Genomic DNA, 24033 nt, shown 5'->3' on the forward strand with positions numbered 1-24033 from the left:
GCTACTTATAATTTATTATTTTTCCTTCCCCTTGTTCTCTGCCAACCCTATTCACTCTCCAGTTTGTTTGAACTAATCAGAGAGACTTAGTGAGGTCCATGCATGTCCCAGTTGATGACAGTGTCTCATAATGCATTCAGCACTGCATCAGGTTTCACGAGGGCTATGTGCTCCATTCACATCACCTTTATTTGTTGGTCATAGTGTTTATCTTAAAGTGTGTGCCTGCTTCACAACATTCAGAAGATTACCAAATGATCTGCACATAGAACTCTGGGGAAAATGATGTTATGCATGTAAGAAATTACTGTTGTAACAGACAGGAAACACATATACCTTTCTTTTTCTTAAAAAGAAAACACAACTGCTCTTTTAAAAAGCTACAAAAATTAAGGCATGCATTCCTATCAAGTATGAAAGAATAATAGGGATAAATGAGACATATATATATATATGTAGTTGACTTTAAAAAAAGGAAGACCCAATTCTTAGAATTGGGCCGTGTTTCACTGTGGCTCACTAACTTGCCTGGGGCTGACTCGGGAAACCAAATCTCATTACTGTTCCTTGTTCCCATAGTACCCCCAGCTGTTCACAGGAATTCTTTCGCCCTGGAAAGGACTGCTGCTCTATGGCCCTCCAGGTAAATAAATCTCTCTATCTTGTCTTGGTACTAAGCGTGTATGCAGAAGATGAGTTGCCTTTTCCGTCCTCACTTTAGGGCTGGGGCAAATGACAGCTGAGTAACCACCTCCTTTCTGACTTCTGCAAAGGAATGGACTTAAAGTGCTGCTCATGTTTTATTCACATGTGTCTCTAGGTACAGGAAAGACTTTACTGGCCAAAGCAGTGGCCACGGAATGCAAAACAACCTTCTTCAACATTTCTGCGTCTACCATTGTCAGCAAATGGAGAGGGGATTCAGAAAAACTTGTTCGGGTAGGAATTCTTGATTTTGCTTTTTTAGAATAAGTTCCAGCAGAATACAGTGGTACAAAATGATGTTAGAGCTTATTTGATTTATGTGGTAGAATTTATATTGGGTCTTGATTACCAAAAGCCCAGGAGGTGGATTGACTATTACATGTGGTACTAATCATGCCCCAACAAGCAAAATCTCCCTTCCTTTGGGATTTTGGTCAACAGTCCTGTTTTGATTCACGCAATTGAGGAATGGAAGCTGGGGGGAAAAACTGTCTCTGAAGTGGCCTACTTTTCTTCATTTACGAAGCATTTATTATGAAGCATGTGCAGTCAATTCAGTTGACATTTATTGAGAGGCTACTACTGGATCCTAGTCCCTACACTAGATGCTCTAAGGAAGAATCAGAAAACTTACAATTATTCTTTCAGATTCTCTAAGCAACTTTCTTTCACAGTGTCCACAGTCTGTAGGAGTGTTTTCTTTCCTTGAGATTGTTTTTATCTTTACAATATCTCATTCATAGTGTATGGTTTATTTTACATTATGAAGTTTTACCGTATCTTCCAGTCATTTTATAAGAACACCTGTTTATGATTTATACCTCAATATAAGATGGGTCCTTCTCAGAAATCCTGTTAAACTATTGCAATTTGTAGAATGACTGATAAGTAATCAATACTAATGAATATAAATAGTATATATTTTCTGAAAAGAAATTACTCTAAAAATATGCTGAAGCTACATTCCCTTGGATGGCTCAAAATATTATGGCTTACTTGGAGGTCATAATAGAATATTTTCAAAGGATTGATTCACTTAAAATAACCTAGTATTTATTCCTTTGATATTGTTCTCAAGTTATTTCAAGTATGTTAAGTATTATAAAATCTTATCACCCATCCAAGATTATAATTCTTGGATATCTGTGTTGACATCCTCTGTTTCTTATCTTGAGCCTAACTCAGTGCCAGGTCCAAAGATGAGGCTTAAACTTAGCTGCTTCTAAGTTTGTGGCTTCTATGTGATTCTAAGTTAGCTGGATTGCAATTAGCTGAAATTCAGCTACCTAAATTCCTTATAGCCTGAATATTTTTAAGAAAACATACCATTTCTGTGTGCTCAGGGACAACAAAACTCTTACAAGATGACCCCTGTCATGAAAAGTGGTGTTTAGAACTGTGAGCACAAAACATTGCAAGGTGCCCAAGGAAGGATTACATTATATTCCCTGGAGAGGACTTACCTAGACAGAAGAATAAGTTCAGATATTTTATGAATATTCTTAACAAAGATTGAAACAAAATAGATTTTCCTGTTTAATGTTGAATAGCCAGAAAAGTCATTTAATAAGAACTCTCTATTCTGTGTGAATATTTTATTTAAAGTTTTCTTCTGCTTCAGTGTCATTTTGTTGGACTTCTAAGAGTGAAGAAATGATTCCTCCCCCAATTTTTCCTTTTCCTTTACTATGATTTTAAAAGCAATTAATCTTTTTTGGGAAAAAAAGTACAAAAGGGTATTTAGGCCCCTGAGCCCTCTCCCCAGAGACAACTACCACAGTTGCTGGTGCAGCCTTCATTGCATGAGTGTACCAAAACATATTTAACCAGTCTTTTTCTTAATGAACACTTCGGTTGTTTCCAGTTTCTTGATATAATAGACAAAGGTATGGTGGAAGTTTTACTATATCCATGTGTTTGTATATATAGTTGTGTAGGACAGTTTCTTTGAAGTAGAGTTGTTGGATCAGAGGGAAAGAAAATCACTGATTGCCAAACTACCCGCCAGCAGGGTTGCCCCAGCTTACACTCCCATCAATGGTGTGTGTGTTTGCTTCCCCACATGCTGGGCAACACCATGTAGTATCCAAATTAAAACTTTTTTGCCAGTGTGATCCTGAAAGTAATATTGCAGTGCTCAAATAGGCATTTCTTTAATACCGAATGAATGCAAGCTTCTATTTATAGGTTTAGGAGATATCTGTATTTCTTTTTTCTGTGAAATGAATTTTTATTTTGGATATTAAAAAAAATAATTGAAGAAGAAAACAGATAACTTCTTCTAACCCTGAAGGATCTCACCATCCATCCTTTCAGAAATTTCTTCATTTTCTGAGCTCTTAGAAGATCCTTACCTAGTAAATCTTGATAGTGCTGTCAAGATGTTTACTGTGAAGCTTTCAGATAAAGCAAACCCTTCAGGACCTTCACCTAAATCAGAGAAGCTTTCCTACCAGTTGTTTCTCTTTTTATTCCAATTAAAGAGTTATTTATAGGGATCCCTTGGGCTGTGTTGCTCCCTCTCCTCCTAATATTCATGCCTCTTAGGAATTGATGCTTTGAGTAGTTGAGTGGTATCTTTATCAAATGCACAGACCTGTTGGTGGTAACATCTTTCAACCCCCCCACCGTTACCCCCCAAATTGTATGGTTTAGCTTCCTCCAAGTACTTTTGAAAATTTTAGACTAATGCTTCCCGAGCACTTACCCAGTCATTCTCTGTATTCTCTGGCAGTGGAAAGAGTAGTGGTGTGGCCAATATGGAGATGTAGGCTCCAGATGTAGTTCTACTTCCGACTGGATGTTTGGTCTCGTAGAGCCTCTTGGTCTCTCTGCACCTTAGAGAGCTCTTTAAAAATGTGTATGGTTCTAACAGAGTTTCTTGTAGTTCATTTTTTACTGGGTAGACTGCTGCTGTTATAATTATCCTTAATACGAGGTATGTTTGGGCTTTTCTGTTTGTGACAGGAAGATAAGTTACTTGCTTCTAATGAGGTGGTCTCTCTTGTGTCCACAAGACACTTGTGACGAATGTCCCAGCATGGACACTGTTCTCTCAGTTCATTAGGCTGATCCAATTGTCTTGGCCGAATGAAACAGGGTTCTGTGGAAGGAAAATACTTGAGCATGAGCATGGATGCCCCCCACATGCCAGCCCTGGTGAAGGTGAGGAGTTTCCCACTCGGTGACAGAGAGGCCTATAAGGGATAACCCGCTACTACTCATGAGAACCCAGTCGGGCCTGTTCTGAGCCCCTCCCCTTGTATTCGTTCTGATGCTTTGCTAGTGCTAAGTGACCCGGAGAATAAATCCCCTATGCCTACTAAAGAACCTCTATTCTTTTCTAAATCTCTACTGCTTTCTCTGATCAACCAGTGAAGAACTGTATATAGTGCTCAAGAGAGATCAGTTTCAGGGTTAAGAAAAAAAGGTTAGGGTTTTTATACTCTTTTCATCACCACCACATCATCTCCCTTTAGAGCTCTTTACTTTGTTTTTATATGTCTGTTCTTTTGCTGGCTGCTTTCCTGTTCTTGTTCAGTCTATAATATCCTGGAATGGAACACTGGAATGGAAGACAATTGGGAATTGCCTTCAAGTACCTGAGCCTACCAAACAGCAGTGTTGAGGTGGCATGGGAACCCCATGGAGTAATTTGGGGAGCAGAAAGTGGCAAAATTCTTTGGCCTTGTTGCCCATGATTGGAACACTACCCTTTTGCTACAATTCTTTCTTCTGAGAATAACCCTCTTAATTGTCCCTAAAGGTTAAGGGAAAGCCATCAGATGATTTTACAATGTCCTAAGGCTTTTGTGTCCATGTGGAACATATTATTGTTGGAGTTTGGGGGACTGGGAGGGTGGTCTCAGGGTTAACTAACCAACTAGAAGCTTGGGAATTGAGTTTTATCTTAAGCTCCCCCATTTATGATTAGTAACCTTGAGCTGATCACTAACTCTCTCTATGGCTCTAATTTTATCAAGTGATAAATGGAAATAATTGGACCATGCAACCCCATGGGGTGGTGCTAGGGAAAAATAATTGTAATGATTATAAGGTTATTATGAAATGACAGAGGGCAGTATAAGTGCTAATATTACAGTCATCCTAAGCTTTTAATCTCTGAGAGCATCTGAGGACTTAAAGTATACGAATTTGAACATGTGGTTGCTTTTCTCCCATCCAGGTGTTATTTGAACTTGCCCGCTATCATGCCCCCTCCACCATCTTCCTGGACGAACTGGAGTCAGTGATGAGTCAGAGAGGCACAGCTCCTGGGTAACAGACAGGTTTTTTTGGTCATCACTTCTCCCCTCTTGTAAGTGTGTTTGATGGTCGGAAGCCCATCGACATTTACCAGCAGAATGAGCCTATTAATAAGCCCACAAATTTTCTGCAGACACATGGAAAGGTCTTTAAATTAGATCCCGTTAACTGAAGAGCTGATTTAAGTAGTTCTTATAACCGGAGGAAATATCATTCTCCCTTCCCCCTTTCCCACAGAGTGGTTTTCAGGCCTGATGATCACCTGCCCCATGATCCCAGGCTGCTATAACAGTCCTGCTGCTCAAAATAGCTGCCTGTGACTGCCTGCTCTGGAGCCAGAGGGGATGCCTGGAGAATGGGGCTGCAAAGGGCCAAGTCCCAAGAGGCAGTCCTTGACAGGGTGTGTGAGGCCAGGGAAGCCACTGCTTCTCTGTGACATCACCTTGTGGCTCAAATATTTTAAATATGTCATATATGTTATCTCAAAAGATTAAGTGTCAGCTAATGTCCTCAGCAGGAAAGAACACATCTCAGATGGTAATGAGCCCTCTGTTTGTATGTGTATGTGTATGTGTGTGTGTGTGTTTTAACAATACCTTTCTATCTTCATCAGAGGTATTTTTCTTTGAAACTTTTTATAAAATTTGGTACCCCTAGCTTCAAAACATAGGTTTCTGGGAAATCTCAATACAGCTGCATTTATTAATAGTTTCTAATGATTATTATCAAGGCAGAACTAATAGCAATAAAAAAGCAAATAATTAGCTTGTTGGAAGTATAACTAGAAATTTATGAATTTTTACTTACTGAAAAACGTTTTCCCAGGAGGAAAAAACAACCATCAAGATGCACCCAAGAGGCATGTGATCCATGCACTGATTGAAACTTGGCTTAACAGATGCTAGTCATACCCAGGCTGGGGCATTCTGCCTCACCTGCAGACCTACCGGGAGCAGGCAACTGAAAGGATCCTGCCTGGGAACCCCCAAGACCACCCTGTGGTCATTCTCTCTGCAAAGACCTGGCCTGCCTTCCCATAGTGATCTATGCCCTTCTTACATTTGCTCCATTGATCTCTACCCTCAGGGCTCCTCACAACTTTGATTGCACTAATGTGTAAACTCTTCATCTCCTATCCTTAAGTGTGCCCCAGGTTTTGTGCCGAGTGTCAGTTTCCTGGTCTGGAACTTAAACTCTAAAACTAGAATCTTCAGAGGGTCAGGGGATAAAGATAGGTTCTCTGATGACTTCTTAAGACATACTATGTTAACAGAATACTAATTGTGGGTAAATGCTACATAACTATATATATCTATGCTGTGAGACAGTCTTCTTTCTTAGGAAAAGATAGTTAGATAGTAAGGGGCACAGTTCCTAAAAGAATACATACCTAACTTGGGCTACCACATTACACATGCAGAGATGAGAAATTGAATATCGTGTTGTCCAAGAAAGGCATTTCTGTCCTTTTAACTCTACTTAGACAAGTGAAGAGGAAGGAGAGATTGCTGAATGTGGTCAGTGTTTAAGCCAATTTAGATTGTTCAGGTCCCATAGTGAGCTCTTTCTTGCTAGTCCCATAGTGAGTCTGGCTGTGGTGGTGGTGGGAGGAGGCTTGGAGGATGAATTGGCACAGAAAACTGCCTCCTATCTTTTGTGCAAGGAAAGCATGGTTTCCATGTCATTATCTAGAAGAGAGAAACAAATTCAGTGTAGTAGTTCATATATCTCCCTGGACAGTTTATATCGATAAATTACACCAGAATAAATACTATGTGTAAAAGTACTTTCATACCTGCTGTATAAATGAAAAAGATCCTTCTCCATTACGCCATTTATAAAAAAAGGTAAATAACAGTGCAGGTAGACAGAGCTGGGCTGCGTTTAATCTACCCTTCAGTGCTTTTGTGGCACTGTCCACCCTTATTTTCTAGTTCACTGCCAGCCTTTGGTTTTCTTTTCAACATCATCATTATACTCATTTACTCCCTTTCTCTCACTCTCGTTTTCCCCAGTTCTAGTAAGACTGACTCCTGAGGAGGCAGGGAAGGAGTTGGCTGTCAGAAGGGGGCCTGTTCTACAGTCCCTCAGTTCTGCTGAGTCTGTGCTGAGAGGGCTCCCCTGGCCGTGGAAGTGAGAGCTCTGCCCTGTGGGAGAATCTCACCTCCTTGTCTCTTTCTAGGGGAGAGCATGAAGGAAGCCTTCGGATGAAGACAGAGTTACTGGTGCAGATGGATGGGCTGGCTCGCTCAGAAGACCTTGTATTTGTCTTAGCAGCCTCTAACCTGCCATGGTAAGAAAGCTGGAGACTGTATTTTGAATACATATTCATGAGCCACTGAGTATAGATGAAGGCATATTGACCATTTGCAATATAAGCAAAGTCTTGTTTGGTTCTAGTCCTGGAAGATTAATCTGAAGGCTTTCCTGGTCAAATCCTCAATCCTTACTGTCTGTGCCATGGAAGAATCTGCTATTAGAGTAGGAACACAGGCCAGGGCTACCACCAGCAATATTTAAAACGGACATTCTGAGCTGAAAGCCAAATGATTTACTCTGTTTAAGTAGAGCTTTGGCTGAGAACTATAAAATCTCCAGGACTTAAAGAATATTCCAGAAATAATGTTTGGATTCTAACAGTATTAAAATTAGGCTTTTTTTTTTAAGTCAGGAAGAAAATCTTTTCTTTAATGTTGCACAGTAAATAGGAAGTTAAATAACCTCTAATTGAAAATATAATCTACTCTCAGAGTCTTTTATTCAAACTGTATCCCCGAGTGGTTTGAGAACAATTCTAGAAGTGGAATTGGGAAATAAGAGATGTTGACTAGGGAAACACAATATCTACTAGGAGAGTAGACTTACAAAATAATTATAATCCCTCTATAGTTCCAGGAATGTTTTCACATACATTATTTCTTTTGAGCTGTAGGTAAGACAGGAGGTAGATAACTGGTCTTCCCATTCACAGAGGGGGACCAAGGCCAGGGAAGGTCAAGCCCCCCAAAGTAAACAGCAAATTTGTAACCAAGTTGGGACTTGTGACACCCTCCCCCCACCCAACTGCATCCGTTTCTGTTTCCACATTCAAAGGTGAAAAGGGAGACTCTTCTGCAGTGCATCCCGATCATCTAGGCTCCCAGAGAAGACAGTGCAGGGATGATGTTCATGAGTGATCTCTTATTTTAAAGATATTTGTAATTTCAACCTGGCTCCACCTTCCCTCAAATTTGTAAGACTTCTCTAATGTGCTGAAGTAATCAGCACTTGATATTTTGAAAATAGAGGTATTTATATACAACAGTAAAGTGGAGTCCTAACAGAGACCTGTCACTGCAATGTGTTTGTGAAACCCTTTACAGAGACAATCTCCATGCCTTCATCTGCTTGAAATGGGTTGATCATAACCACTTGCATCCCAGGGTGACTGGGAGAGTCAGCTGGGGAGGGTGTGTGAACACTGAAAAGCTTTGTGCATGACTCTGGGAAGGTCTGTGTCCCCTACAGACCTACACCTTTGCTAGAGGCACAGGGAAGGCTTTCTCCACTCTCTGAATACCCAGGACTTTGTGAAGGAAGTTTGGGCTGCAGCCATTTCCCTAAGGGGATCAGTGTTTGGTAAACCCCAAACAATGGTACAGAGACGGGGGAAAATCTAGCAAACAAGTAAAAGCAAAAGACTCTCAGAAGGGCTTTTTCTAAAGAATTTCTTGCGTCATGTCAAATGGCAAATACACATGTGCTTTGGAGCTTGGATTCTTCTGTATCACAGGCTGCATCATTACCATGTACCTCAGAACCAACATGTTCTAGCCCCTCTTTGAGCATTGCTGGGATTAAAAAAATACTTTTTATTATGAAAAATTCCAAACAAACACTAAAGAAGAGAAAAAAGCACAATGAACCCACCATTTCCCAGTTTCAATAACATCTTACCCAATTGATTTAATCTATCCCTACCTACTCTTTTTTGCAGCTATCTTAAACTATATCAGATTATCATGTAATTGCTCTCATATATTTTTCAATATACATCTTGAAAAACAAGGACATTTTCTCACATTACCACAATGCCATTATCACCCAACAAAATTAACAGTAATGCCTCAATATCATTCAATGCCCAGTTTAAATTTGGATTTTCCATATTGTTCCAAAAATGTGTTTTTACAATTGATTTACTGATCTGGTATCCAAAAAGGTTTGCATTTTGTAATTGACTATTATCCTAAGTCTCTTTTAATCTAGAGCAAACTCCCTCTTTCCCACCCCCCCACTTGCCAATGACTTGATTGCCAGGGAGACTGTTTGGTAGAATATCCCCACTTTCTAGATTTGGTGCATTGTATCCTCCTGGTAGTTTGTTTTTTGCTTGCTTCCTTACCCCTATAATTACTCTAGACTAAAAATTAGATTGATTAGATTCAGGATCAATACAGTTTTTGGCAAACGTACTTCATAGGCGATGCTGTGTGTATCACACTGCACCGAGTCCAGAAGTATGTATTGTACTGCTTTTGGTGATGCCAAGGTTGATCAGTGGGGTCAGGTGTGGCAGCCTGGTTCCTCCACTCTACACTTCCCATCAGCGGTTTTAGCATCTATTAATGATCTTTGGCTGAATCACTCATTTCACTAGGAGTGTGATTCTTATCATTCCTTCTGATTGACAGCTCAAACTATTCTCTATAATAGAACTTTCCTTCATCCAATACGGTTATTTGGTTACCATGAAATACAGTTCATACTAGAAAAGCAGGATTCTTTCTCCTTGATTTTTGTCATGAGTTGGTGCCTAGCAACTTCCAGTGGGAACCAATGGGTCAATCTCCCTCTTTCTCTCCCTCTTTCTCTCTCTGTCACTGTGATCTCAGACTTGTTTGGTATAACCTCATTAATGTTTTTTAAAGCTTTTTTTTGAGAAATAACTCACAATCAATACAATTCACGATTTAAAGCATGCAATTCAATGGTTTTAACTATGTGTATAAGGTTGTACATTCATCACCACAATCAATTTTAGAACATTTTCTTTATCCCTCCCCCAAAATCCTATACCCATTAGCATTCACCCCCATTCTCCCCCCACTCCCAGCACAACATTAATATATTTTCTGTTTCTATAGATTTGCCTATTTTTACAAGTAGAATTATTATGGTGACTCTAGGTTTAATTATTTGAGAAACTGTCAAGCTTTTTTCTAAAATGGCTGTACCACTTTAAATTCCTACTAGCAATGGATGAGAGGTTCCAATTTCTCCACATCCTCAACAACACTTGTTAGTATCTGTCTTTTTGATTATAGACATCCTAGTGGATGAGAAATGGTATTTCATCATGTTAACTTGCATTTACCTGATGACTAAAGATATTGAACGCCTTTTCGTGTACTTTTTGCCCAGACAATTGCGTATCTTTTTTGGAGAAATGCCTTTTCAAATTCTTTGCTCACTTTAAAATTTGTCTTTTTTAAATTGAGTTATAAGTTTTATATATTCTATTTCTTTATCTATAGAAGTTCTGTGTCCAATATATGATTCATAGATATTTTCTCCCATTTTATGACCTATGTGCCTGCCTACCTGCCTTCCTCCCTCCCTTCCTTTTGAACTTTTCTGTTCTTCTTTCTTTCTGCCCATGCTAAGCTTCCCATGTCTGTCCCACTTCTCAGGCTTGGAGCCTTTCAGAAGACCCTGTAACTGGTTTCTCTATAGCAGTGCTGTCTAACAGAAATATAATGCAAGGCACGTGTGTATTTTTAAGTTTTCTAGTAGCTGTGTTAAAAAATAAATTTTTAGTTTTATTTATGTTTAAAAAGAAACAGATAAAAATTAATTTTAATAACATATTTACTTAACCCAATATATCCAACATATTATCATTTCAATACATAATCAATAAAAAAGCATTGTGATAGTTTACATTCCTTTTTTTCATACTAAATATTTGAATTGTGTGATTTTACACTTACGGCACATGTGGACTAGCCACATTCGAGTGCCTGGTAGCCACATGCGGTTGGTGTTAGCATTTTGGACGGTGCAGATCCAGAGACAAATTTGTCCACCCCCATGCTTCTGTGGCAGAGATGGATAACTGCCTCCCAGGATTCACCCACCCTTCCAATGTAATTATAGAACCCCAGCTTCGGGGTTCTATTTCTTAGCGTCCCCTGCTGTTAGGTGTGGCCAGGGCCAAGCCTCTTTGTTATTTGTACAAGACGACCTAGGCTCAGTGTGTTCATTCTGCTCTAGACCTGGGATCAGCTACTGATTCACAGAGCTCTGGTTTTCTTTAACGGAACACGGTATGCAGAGATCAGTCTCACAATTAGGGTGTCCCTTGTTACTGGACTGTCCTTGCTTCTTGGCCTTTTGATTGTGCAGAACTAGGAAACATATAGTTTTATTAGAAGGCAAATAGTAAGTTCATACTAGTATTTCCCATCCAAATTTAAGATTACAAGGTTTTCAGTTAAATTATTTGATTTTATATTTGTATCTTTTCTCTAATTGTGAAAATCTTAGCTCTTAACAACCTTAATTTTCACTTTATTCTAATACATAGATATATTTTATATTTGAGTATGTAAGAGAGTTTCTCAGTAATAATACTGATACTATCATGACAGTAACATTTTGGGAGGAAAATGGTACAGAGCTGGCCTAATAACGATGGAAGAGCTAATTCCAGATTTCTCGACCTCAGCACCGTTGACGGTGGGCCAGACGCTTCTCTGCTGTGGGAGCTTGCTGCACATGGTAGGGTGCTGGGCAGCAGCAGGCCCCACCCTGCTGGGTGTGCGTAGACCGCCCCCAGTGGTGACAACCAAACTGTGTCTCCAGTCATTGCAAGATGTCCTCTGTGGGGCAAAATCACCCCCCAGTGGAGGCTCACTGGACTAAAGAAAGTAATTGAGAGACATACAGAAATGAGCTGTCATATGTCCCACAGCTGAACTTAACTCACATGAGTTTTTGTTAAAACTCCATAAAATAACTGAACTTGGATATGGAAGCAACCTAAGTGTCCATCAACAGATGAATGGAGAAAGAAGGTGTGGTACATATACACAATGGGATAAAGCTATAAAGAGAAAAGAAATCCTGACATTTGCAATAACATGGATGGAACTAGAGGATAACTTGTGGAGTATAAAAACAAAGCAAAACAGAAGGAAAAAACAGCAGTAGACTCATAGACACTGAGATGGGACTAGTGGTTACCAAGGGGGAGGAGGGTAAAGGTGCACAATAATTCAGTCACAATATATGTTGGTCATGGGGATGGGAGTACAGTATGGAGAATAAGTCAATGATTCTATAATATCTTTCTACATTGATAGATAGTAACTTCACTAGAAGGGCTGAGAATTTAATAATATGGGTAACTGTTGAACCACTGTGTTGTATATTTGAAACAAACATAAGATGGTATATCAATGATACTTTAATATAAAGAAAGAAAGAATAACTGAACTTGGTTTACTTACACAAAAGGTGACATATTACATAAATGTTCTGTATCTTGATCTTTTTTTCTAAACAAAATATTCTAAACAGAAAGTTCTTCCTTACTCCTTTTATAGCTGCATATATTCCATTTTGTGCATATGATAATCTAACCAAGTCACCTAAGGATGAGCATTTGGGTTATTACAACTCTTTTGCTATTACAAATAATGCTGCAATGAGTAACGGTATGCACATATTACTTTGTGTATTTGCCAGTGTATCTTTGGGGTAGGTTCCTGAAAGAAGAATTGTTGGGTCAAAGGGTTAATGTGCATGAAATTATAGTAGAGATTGCCAAATTTCCCTCCATAGAGGTTGTACGTTTTGTATTCCCAATAGTGTCCTGCTTTCATTAGTTAATATTATAGTAAGAACATTTCCAATGTCATTAAATAATCCTTGAAAATTGGATTTTGTAATGGCTTCCCAAAATTCCCACATGTGAATATAACACAATTTAGTTAATCATTCCTTTCCTGTTGAACATATATGATGCTCCCAACTTTTCTCTATTATAAATAACACCAAAATGAACTTCCTTCAATAAAAATCTTTAAATCACAATCTGGTTATTTCTTTAGGATGGACTTTTGGAAGTGGGATTACTGTATCAAAGGGATAGGTGTTTTAAAAGTCCCTTGCTATATAGTACCTAAGTTCTTCTATGAGGAAACTGAATTTTTATCAAGAATATTGGGACAAACCTTTATCTTGACTTCAGGGTCTTAATGAGAGAATTAACATATCTGATTCAAGCAGTGTCTCCTTTTGAGTAGATAAAACATACCAAACTATGTAAAAACCCAGTCCTAAAATCCCCAGGGAAATTCTCTGTGGTTGGTTAGTGGTGGTTCTCATGTTTAGCATCTTTTAGGGCACCAGACTACCATTTACTGCTTGTTAACTTACCATTTTCCCTAGACAAACTTGCTGTGTCCCAAAGGGTTAACATTTCTCCCTTCTCAGTAGTGAGATGGCATGCGGCATATGGGTTTATTCAGTGCTTCTCCTCCAAGGAGCACCTTCCCTGATCAATAGCATCACAGAGAGGACAAGAAGGAAGTGAGAGGCAGCTCATCTGTGTCACATGATGGTTAAATAAGCATTGAGAAGAGTAACAAATGTTCTGTTTTTAATATCACCACTTAAAGTAATAGCCGCATAAGAAATGTTTAGCAAGCACAATTAAAGCTATTGTGACCTACCTCGATTACTAAGTATTCACAAACTCAGGCTTAAGAATTCAGAGGGAAACAAAATACTGAACGTAGCCATTAAGGCAAATGCTATCTTTAGAGGTCTATGTAATTAGATGGTAGTTTGTACAAATAAGGTGTGAAAACGTATGTGTGAAGCATGGTGAAATTCATTTTTTCCTTGCTATTTGAAAAATTGCTAGAAATTGCATTATCCCTCTTAAAAAATCAGACACCTGGTATGACCAAACTCTGGATTTTAAAAAACCCTTCAAATCCTAATATTTGGAAGAAAGCATAAAATCCAAGAGATTACTGCACTGGGAGTGTGCAAGAATGTACTTGTGTAAACTGACGCTCCCACATGAACTCTCTCCTCTCTGGCATGGAGCTTCTATAGGACTATGGGCATGTGACTGAAGAGCTCAGCAGGCATAACTCGGTCCTCTCCACAGTAACTCCATGTATCTCCTGGGCTCTAGGGAAAGCTGTGCTCTTTGAGGTCCTACCTTTTGGCCTCATACTTTGGTTATCATCACCCTCCAGACCAACATTTCTCAAAGTGTGGTCTGCCACAGGTCAGTAAGCAGTATCCAAAACAATGGGATCTAGTGGTCTGCTAAATTCAAGACATACTGAATTCAGGACAGTTCAGCTGGGTTCTCCCATGGCAGGACTCCTCAGTGCCTTTAGTATGCTACTGTGTGTTTTGACTCTCCAAGAGAAAATATGAGAAAGCCGTGCCTTCCCCACTTATTTGACCCATCTCCTTCCCTTAATAAGCATCTCACAAGACCGGTGTTCCATTTGAGAAGCCCTTGGTTTGCACTAACTCATGCCTCACACTTATCTGATGATTGCATCTTTCATTGCAGCTGTTTTCAGTCATGTTTGCAGGCTTTTTATCTTTCACTGTATTTTTGTGCCTACTACTGGCCAAACTTTTTGTTTGAAATTGCTTCTCTCTATATGAAACTGCCCTACCCTGTGCAATAATATCAAGTCCATAATCCTCCACAGGTTGATGGGTGATTCTAATACAACCAGGAAAGAAGTGTGTGGTGCAGGAGCCATGGGGCAGGCACATGACTGACTGAGCAGAGAGTTTCTAATAGTAACCTTGTCCTCGCCCCCTTCATACCTTACTCAGTTTGGTTCTATGACACGAAAATCATTTTCAACCTCGCCTACTGTGGCATTACTGTTTCTTCTTAATAGGCTGCACATTGACATATGAACTGTAAGTTTAAAACCAAATTTTAAGAATTACTAAAGTCTGTACAGCAAAGGACACCATCAGTAGAACAAAAAGGCATCCTACAGTATGGGAGAATATATTAATAAATGACATATCCAATAAAGGGTTGACATCCAAAATATACAAAGAGCTCATATACCTCAACAAACAAAAAGCAAATAATCCAATTAAAAAATGGGCAAAGGATTTGAACAGACACTTCTCCAGAGAAGAAATTCAGATGGCCAACAGACACATGAAAAGATGTTCCACATTGCTATTCATCAGAGAAATGCAAATTAAAACCACAATGAGATATCACCTCACACCAGTTAGGATGGCCACCATCCAAAAGACAAACAACAACAAATGTTGGAGAGGATGTGGAGAAAAGGGAACCCTCTTACACTGCTGGTGGGAATGTTAATTAGTTCAACCATTGTGGAAAGCAGTATGGAGGTTCCTTAAAAAACTCAAAATAGAAATACCATTTGACCCAGGAATTTCACTCCTAGGAATTTACCCTAAGAATGCAGGAGCCCAGTTTGAAAAAGACATAAAGCCATATGCACCCCTATGTTTATCGCAGCACTCTGTACAACAGCCAAGAAATGGACGCTACCTAAGTGTCCATCAGTAGATGAATGGATAAAGAATATGTGGTAGATATACACAATGGAATATTATTCAGCCATAAGAAGAAAACAAATCCTACCATGTGCAACAACATGGATGGAGCTAGAGGGTATTATGCTCAGTGAAATAAGCCAGGCAGAGAAAGACAAGTACCAAATGATTTCACTCATCTGTGGAGTATAAGAACAAAGCAAAAACTGAAGGAACAAAACAGCAGCAGACTCACAGAACCCAAGAATAGACTAACAGTTACCAAAGGGAAAGGGACTGGGGAGGATGGGTGGGAAGGGAGGGATCAGGGGAAAAAGGGGCATTACGATTAACAGACATAATGTAGCGAGGGGTGCGGGGCACATGGGGAAGGCAGTATAGCACAGAGAAGACAAGTAGTATGTTGGGAGCCGTGCCCGACCAGCCAGAGCAGTGAGTCATCTCTGACCTCTCACAAGCTGCAACTGCACTCAAGGCCGTTCCTCTATTCTCAGAAAAGTCCGTTGTTATCAGCAGTGTACCCGGAATCCACCTAACTACAAACAGAGCTTCCTTGTGCTTTGATGTAGAACACCGCCCCTGCTTCTGGTCTGCCCCCTCCCCTGAGAAGGGAAAGATGAGCATAGCACTTGGCTGAGGTCCGAGAAAGGCAGTATAAAAATAAAGGTGCTGCGCCACATCGGGGCTGCAGCCATTGTCTGTCCATCTGTGTTGTCTGTGTTTTTTGTTCTCTCATTTCACCCAAAGAAGATGAGCGGCACTTTACATCTGACGCCCAACATGGGGCGTCCTCTCAGAGTGAGGTTAGAAGTAGATTAGAGCTTGCTTGCTTGTTTATGCTGTAGTAAAGAGCTTTAACAGAGACACAGTCCCGGCCTGCCTCCTGTCCAACCTGCGCACTGCTGGATGGTGCAGTAGTGATTCTATAGCATCTTACTACGCTTATGGACAGTGACTGTAATGGGGTATGTGGGGGGGGCTTGATAATGGGGGGAGTCTAGTAACCACAATGTTACTCATGTAAGTGTATATTAATGATAGCAAAAAAAAAAAAAGTAAAATATTATAAAATTAATATAAATCGTTTATAGAAAAGTTGACAGAAAACTTACTACTCATAATCTCAGAATATACCCTTCTGGTGAAAATGGTTCTGTTATTTGTTATTGTTTGTTCCTTGTGTATCTGCTGTAGTTTTTTTTTTTCTCAAAAGAAAATTGTTTTTACTGTTTTGTCTATTTAGAGGAGTAATACATGTTCATTATAAAAATCATACCTGATATGTTTTGGTATTGCTTGAAAGTGAGCAGTTCCCTGGAACTCTATGCTGGAAAATGATAAAATTCTTTCCAAAGTCATGTGGAGAGTGCACACAGACACACAGTAACAAAAATGGGATAACCCCATGGATGCATATGATTTTGTTCTATTGCCTATTTTTTTCCACTTAACATATTATGGACAACTTTGAAAAATCTATCTAATCCCATATAAAATTCCACTGTATGAGGCCGTAATTTATTTGACTTTTCTTTCTCTTAAGGGTTTTTAATATGGCACCAGGTTGACCCACACTTCTTCCACTATGACTCAGTTTCCAGCTGGCCCCACAGACACTCCTAGGTGGGGAGCTTCTCCTTTGGGGCCTGGCTGGAGTAGGGTAGGTTATTACCAAAAGTTTTCTGTCCTGGTAGACCTTTTCCCAGGCCTTTGGCTGGAGAGAACAGAGTTTTCTTGGGGCTTTTGTCCATACTTTTTAGTAGTTTTGGGGGCATAGGCTTCTCCAGTACCCCACTGGGGATATACACGTGAGGCAAAAAGAAAACCCAAGAGAAGCCACTGCTACATCACTCTAAGTCCCGAGGCCCCTGGCCCTTCCCCCTTCTTGCCACCTTTCAGGGTCTCCTATGTGTACTATATCCAGAGATTTTTTTGGTTGAAAGACAGTGGACTAGAGAGGAATGGGCTACTCCATCTTGGCCAGAAGCAAACGTCTTTTGCTCTTATTTTTGTTAGTTTTATACTCTGTATCAGTGGAGTCCAATTCCATTGTTTAGTTTTTTCTGCTGACTCTCATAGTGGTTTGTTCTGTTTTGTAGTTTTAGATGGTAAGCTTACATTTAAGGAAGGGGACTCCATCTGTGGGAGTCTGCATGTGTCCCTGCAAAGGAAATTGATGTTTGTGTCAAGCTTTGGACCACTTTAAGCTAATTTCTCAGCTGAGGGTTTCTTTGAGCACGCCAATGAGGGTAGGTCTGTGGTTCTGAATTATCAGTGAAGGTTTTTTCCCACACAGAAGTGCAAGGCAGACAAATTTTCTTAGTTTCTTCCATTGCTGGTGGGAAGGTTTTCCTAATCCACTCTTTCACAGTGTGCCCTCTGGTTGTCTTATGTGATGGGTTTTGATTCCACCTCCCACCTTGAATGGGCCCAAGGTCATGTATGCTATTCTACATTTAGACTTTCAAATCCAAGCCTTTTTGTAACTAAGGGGCAAACACCCCCAAATCAGCAACAGCATCAACTTCAATTGCCCAGTCTTGATTTTCAGCCTCCTTTTCATTTTTAGTCCTTGGGAATTTTGGCCCTGCTTCCTTGTAAGCTCATTTGTTGTATATTCAAAAACCATTTCCTCTAATTCAATGAGTTTTTTTAAGGGGCTTTCTAACAAGAGATTTCTGGATACTTAGTTCATCATTTTGCTGGAAACATCCTTTTTTTTCCTCTCAATTATTGCTAATGTATTTTCTGGCAAAAGTAATGAGAATATATCTTCTTTGTTGTAGTGTAGTAATTAGAAGTAATTTTCATTCTTTTTTTAATAAAAAACGATGCTCTTAACCCAAACATTAGTAGGACATGAACTGAACTGCCTGCTGCAGACTTTCCTGCTGGCTCCCCTTGTCTCATGCTTGGGCGCTCACTCCTCAGAACAAGAAGTGGAGTCTCTGGAGATGAGAGGCCCCACATGGAGACTACATCTTTCAACACAGCTTCAAAAGCACTGCCTAGCCAAGTGGGTTGGATGAATCATCCCCTCCAATCATCCCCTAAAATCACTAAAGATGAAAATAGAATGTTTTATTCCCATTGCTCAAGTTGATGTTGATTTTCTCTATTAATTAGAACCAGTGCCTATACAAAGCTAATTTTCAACACAGTGGATTCACCTTCATAAATAAATACTGGGCTTTAAAGAAGCAGGACATTTTACATGAATCCAGTAGCCCTGTACCAGTTTGGCTCAAGTGGGAAATGCAAACAGGAGTCAATTTATGCAGGGCTCACCATGGGAGACAAAGTCACTGTCAACGCTTTATTCATCAGCTCCCTGCCACCTGCCAAAGGATTCTGCAGTTCTTTAATCTGCTCCTCACTTCATGTTGGTTATGGATGTACTGCAAAGACTTTGTTTACAACACTGAAGGTTGCTTTTTTACTTACCGTGTTGATACAGCTTGAAATGAATGTTTTAACTGTTGAATGAGTGAACTAAAATTGTATTTTGTTTCCAAATTCCGTAAAATTTGGAACAACCTCTGTCCCAGGAACCACAAAACACAGGTTAACAGGGGAGATAAGCAAGGGGCTGAGGAAGGGCCCTAAAGGTTTGGCACAGGAGCCCAAGTGCTCAGGTGCAAGGTCTTGTAGCCCAATTGACTGTCATGGAGGCCAGTGGGAGCTGCCATCCTTTATAGAGCAGCGGGCATAGCTGAGGTCTATGAGCCTTTGCTGTGTTTCACATGTCACTCTTACTGGTTGCTTCTGACCTCTGAGGTGATGGGTGTATAGATAACCAAAATAAACACAAGAACAGAATACCTACTCAAAAATCAAAGTGTTAAGAGCTAAAAAGGGTGTGTTTTCTGGTTGCCACAGGTTAAATTTTTTCATATAAATATATTGGCATAAAGAGTAATTCCATTTGTCCTTTGTTTCCTCCCTTGTATGATTATATTATTATTGATGTCATTAAAAGTACATTCATCAGGCTTGGCTGTCAGAGAGTTGCACTTATTTTGTGCCCACAAGCAGTTTTGAGGTAAATCTCTCGCTTTAGGGCATTAGCTGATCAATATGGACATCCATAGTGAGGGATTGCTTTCCCCATCTCCCTCTGCAGGACTCCATTTTCCTAGGGCATTCCGGGAATCTGGTATTGCTTTCAATAAGAAGTTACTCTGGATGGGATGGGGAGACTACAGAAGAACTTTGCTTCTGTGTGCCCCCTGCCTTTCAAGAGCTGGTCCAGAGAAAGGCCTTGACATAAATAGGGTAGCTGCTCATCACCCTGGCTCTGCCGTTCCTGCAGCTTGTTCTCTCTCCCTTCCTAGTTTTCAGTCTGATTTCAAAGTCTTATTTTATCTTTGAAGTTTACAGGACAAACATTCCTGCAGTCCAAGGCCAAAACCTCCTTATTTATTGCGCTTAGTTACTTATAAGTAGGGAGTCTGTCTTACTCAGTTTTGTATATTGGAGACTTTGCAGTGACGATATACTTGGCAGGTGGTTATTGCTGAACTGAACTGAATACCAAAAATATGAGTTTAGTGGTGATCTATTAAAAGATCCCTTCCTCCCCTCCTTTCCTTTCCCACTCACTTCACCTTCTCCTCCTGCTAAGGTAGCCACAGCTCTCTGCTGTCTAAATTGGCTCTGGATTCATTCAGATATACTAGTATCCCCTCGGCTTCATCTTCTTGAACACATGTCTTCCAGAGCCTTCTTACCAACTCCAAACTGATTATCCTCTGCACCACAGCAGATGCAGGAGACCCTGGGACCTCTCCTCGTCATCCTGGAGATGTGTCACACCCTGTTTCCTGGAGCCCATGTAGCCCTTTGGTTTGGCTTACTCTCTCCCTTTGGTCCCCCAGTACCTCCCGACAAAGGGTACTGGGAGGAAAACTTTTTTAGGCATTCCATGTTGAAAATATCTTTATTCTACCCTCCAACTTAATTGTTTCATCAAGATACAGATTTCTACATTGGAAATATTTTTCCTCAGAATTTTGAAGGCATTGCTCTACTTTCTTTTAACATCTCAAATTGCTGATGAAAAGTCTTATTTTTGATCCTCTGTATGTAAGCGGTTTTTTTTCTCTGGAAGCTTTTATGATCCTCTCTTGGTTCTTAGGGTTCTGAAATTCACCATGACGTGACTTGGGGCTCTACTTCAAGTGGTTCCAGTGCAGGCATCAGACCAGCGACTGAGGCACAGGCTCCAGTCTCAGTGTTTGGGTTCAAATCCAGTGCCACCAGTCACTTTCTGACCTGAGCTTTCTGCTCTCAGGCAACCTATCTCTGTGTCTCACTTTCCTGATCATCAGTGGAAATAAAACCAGTACCTACCTCTTAAGTGTGCCATGAGAATTAAATGAGTATTTGTAAAATGCTTAAACCAGTGCCTGCCACTTAGTGCTAGTTAAATATTAACTCTTATTAATACTACCCATATAAAAAAGTAATTTTCTAGAGTTCTGCAAAGTTTCCTTAGCCCTATGCTTGAATATAAATGTTGGCCTTGAGAGGAGGAATGGCTGGGCAGGGTAGAAGGTGCTGAGTCACTGATACAAGATGAATTTCAACAGGGTGAGGCTGATAAAGAACAAAGCAAATGCAAAAAAGAAATAGGTGATTGTTACTGCTGGTAAGGCACCTCCGGACTATGGATTCTCAGGTCAGGATTGCGGGAATCATAGGTAAAGAAAACACATAATCTTTGAAGAAATCTGGTCACTCCAATTTAGGATTCAGATATGCTCCATGGAAGGGTGTTTTCTTTTTTCAACTTAAAGGGAAATATCATGATGTAGATTCAAAATGAGAATAAGAAAAAATGGGAGGATGCTTTGGAAATTCTCAGCGTTCTTTTGAATGAGAAATATCTCCTGGTGATGTTTTACATTGTTACTTTTTATTAATGGTTAAGCAGGACCAACAGGTCTGTCCTAATTTCTATACTAGTAAATCAAATGGAGGTATGCCTCCTTTCTAGGAACTTGAAATTTAGATATATAAAGAGTTCACAGAATCATACTAAAAATGATCTGTTGATAAAGGGAATGGTAATCAGGGTAACCAAAGAGCCCCCGTTAATGAAGAAAAGCTCTACTTTACATAATAATTCCAAATGATACATTTGGAATGAAAAAAGAAAGTTTTTAATCACATTTTGCACCATTGTCGTGAAGTAACTGATTCGAAGATCATTAGCAGATGCTAAAACCACTAGTTGAAATAGGATGGGGAAAAGGGTATTCACAGGAGCAGAAGTATTGTACACAGAATACTCACTACTTGCTAAGAGATGTTTCTTTCACAGTGGAGAGATCTGTGGTCACGAGATGACTCCAGTAATTAAACACCACACTACTAATACCGAGAACACACCAACATGAGGATCATATTATTCCTAACAGTAACTTGAGCACGCTGGGAAGTATATTAATTCTTCCCAAACTCTCAATGTAATGAATATGAAAACATGCCCTCATCTATGAAATATACTTGCCAAAAACATTCACCTTGATTCTAACTAAACTTTTAGATCTAACTTCCATCTTAGAGGACAGGGGAATAGAGGAACCAGTTAGTTACACAATGCCACCAGGAAAACATCAGGTGACTGTAGAACACGGTATCTACAGAACACAGTATCTACAACTAGCCTTATCTTTTCAAAAAGGGTCCAAGGCAAGGAGCATGCTCTAGATTAAAAGATATTTAAGAGACATAACCATATGTAATGCATGATCCTTGATTGCACTTCAGTGGGAAAACTGTGAAAGATACTTTTGGGATGATTAGAGAAATTTTAATATAGAATTAGCATTAAACTTACTATGAAGTGTGTTCATTCTGTTAGATGTCACAATGATACTGTAGTTATGTAACAAAATGTCCTTTTTCAGGGAAATGCATGCTGAAGCATGTAGGTGTAGGGTTTCATGCTGCAACCTACTTTGAGATAACTTGGCTATATAAATGGATATGAAGCAGACACGGCAAAGTGTTAACTATTGTTGAATCAAGAGATCAGGTTGATATGTAGGTCAATATTCACTTTTTTTTTTTACTTTTGTTTGTTTGGGAATTTTACAAAACTTAGAGGAATGGCCTGCAGATGCAAAAAAAGCATAAACCTGGCCTGACAGTGTTTTGGGAAGAGCAAGCCTGATTTCAAAGGGCCTTGTTTTGCACTGGACACTGGAAGGGTCATTCACTCTTTGAGTTCCCCAGAGCAATGGAGATAGTCATTCGCTCCAGAATGTATGAGAGTTTGGGAAGAATTAATATACTTCCCAGCGTGCTCAAGTTATTGTTAGGAATAATAATAACTCACTGACAGGATCAGACTGAATAATTCATGTTATGACCGTAAAGGGAATGCTCATATGTTCGGTTATTGTTAGTTGGATTTTTTTCCCCAAAATTAAGTCACCTAGAATTACCTCCTTTACATGAGGTATTTTTGTGATATTTTTTCTTTTCTTTTCTAAATCAATTCTTTCTCCCAAACATGAAGCAGTTGTCCTATCTGCTCAGGCGCAGATGTAGAGTAACAGTAAAAAGGCAGAACTGTGTCCTGAAACACATTGTTCCTGAAATAGAGCTGTTGCTTAAGATGTGAGTTTACTGCCCTAACCAGCTCCTGTTTCTGATGTGATTTCAGGGAGCTGGACTGTGCCATGCTGCGTCGCCTGGAGAAGAGGATTCTGGTTGATCTCCCCAGCCAGGAGGCCAGGCAGGCCATGATCCACCACTGGCTGCCCCCTGTGAGCAAGAACACAGCCTTGGAGCTGCGCACAGAGCTGGAATACAGCGTGCTGAGCCAGGTGAGTGGCCTGGAGGGCGGCGTCTGCAGGCCAAGCAGCTACCACCTGCCAGTCATGCAGGCAGGGTCTTCTCACGAGCAGTTTGGAGCTTCTTCCTTGAGTCACTTGGAAAAGATCCAAGCTGCCTCGGCCATGCAATGGGCCTCTTCTTCATGAAAGAGTGAGGTCGTTGTTACTTGGAAACAATCAGGCAATGAAACAATGTGACATAGCAGAAATAACGCAGGGTTTACACTCAGAGAACTTGTGGTCAAATCCTGACCCTGTCTTTTATTAGCTGTGTGACTTCAGGAAAATCACGTACTCTCTGAGCCTCAGCTGCTTCATCTGTAAAATGCGTAAACGATTTGCCACAAAGGATTACTGTGATGACTAAATGAGTCTTTCACAAACGGAGAAGCTCTGGGTACACGTCTGTTACCCCCATTGTCACTGGCACCATTGCCTCCTCACAGTGAACACTTAAACATGGTGTTCTCTGAGGCTCCCCAAAGGCAGCTTTATTATTTCCAAGAACCAAAAATGTCCACCAAATTTCATTATCCTGGATTTGGGCCAAGGGTCTCATTAGGCTAACGGGTTGACCAGTCCCCTCACTAGCACCTTCCAATATATGTTTAGATGGTGTTAGAAAGTTGTTTATTGTCAA

At 40.0% G+C, this 24033-nt stretch overlaps 1 protein-coding gene across 1 annotated transcript in view; it reads left to right on the forward strand.

Moving 5' to 3' along the window:
- The window catches only part of KATNAL2 (katanin catalytic subunit A1 like 2), a 40679-nt gene that overhangs the window by 13681 nt on the left and 2965 nt on the right, over nt 1-24033 (forward strand). The window contains exons 8-12 of the mRNA XM_036918658.2: nt 580-643; nt 821-939; nt 4892-4983; nt 7154-7264; nt 23222-23384. Of these exons, the coding sequence (XP_036774553.2) occupies nt 580-643; nt 821-939; nt 4892-4983; nt 7154-7264; nt 23222-23384 (549 nt within the window). The remainder of the gene's footprint in view (nt 1-579; nt 644-820; nt 940-4891; nt 4984-7153; nt 7265-23221; nt 23385-24033) is intronic.

Source organism: Manis pentadactyla, chromosome 6, assembly GCF_030020395.1.
Source record: "Manis pentadactyla isolate mManPen7 chromosome 6, mManPen7.hap1, whole genome shotgun sequence".
NCBI classification, from domain to species: domain Eukaryota; kingdom Metazoa; phylum Chordata; class Mammalia; order Pholidota; family Manidae; genus Manis; species Manis pentadactyla.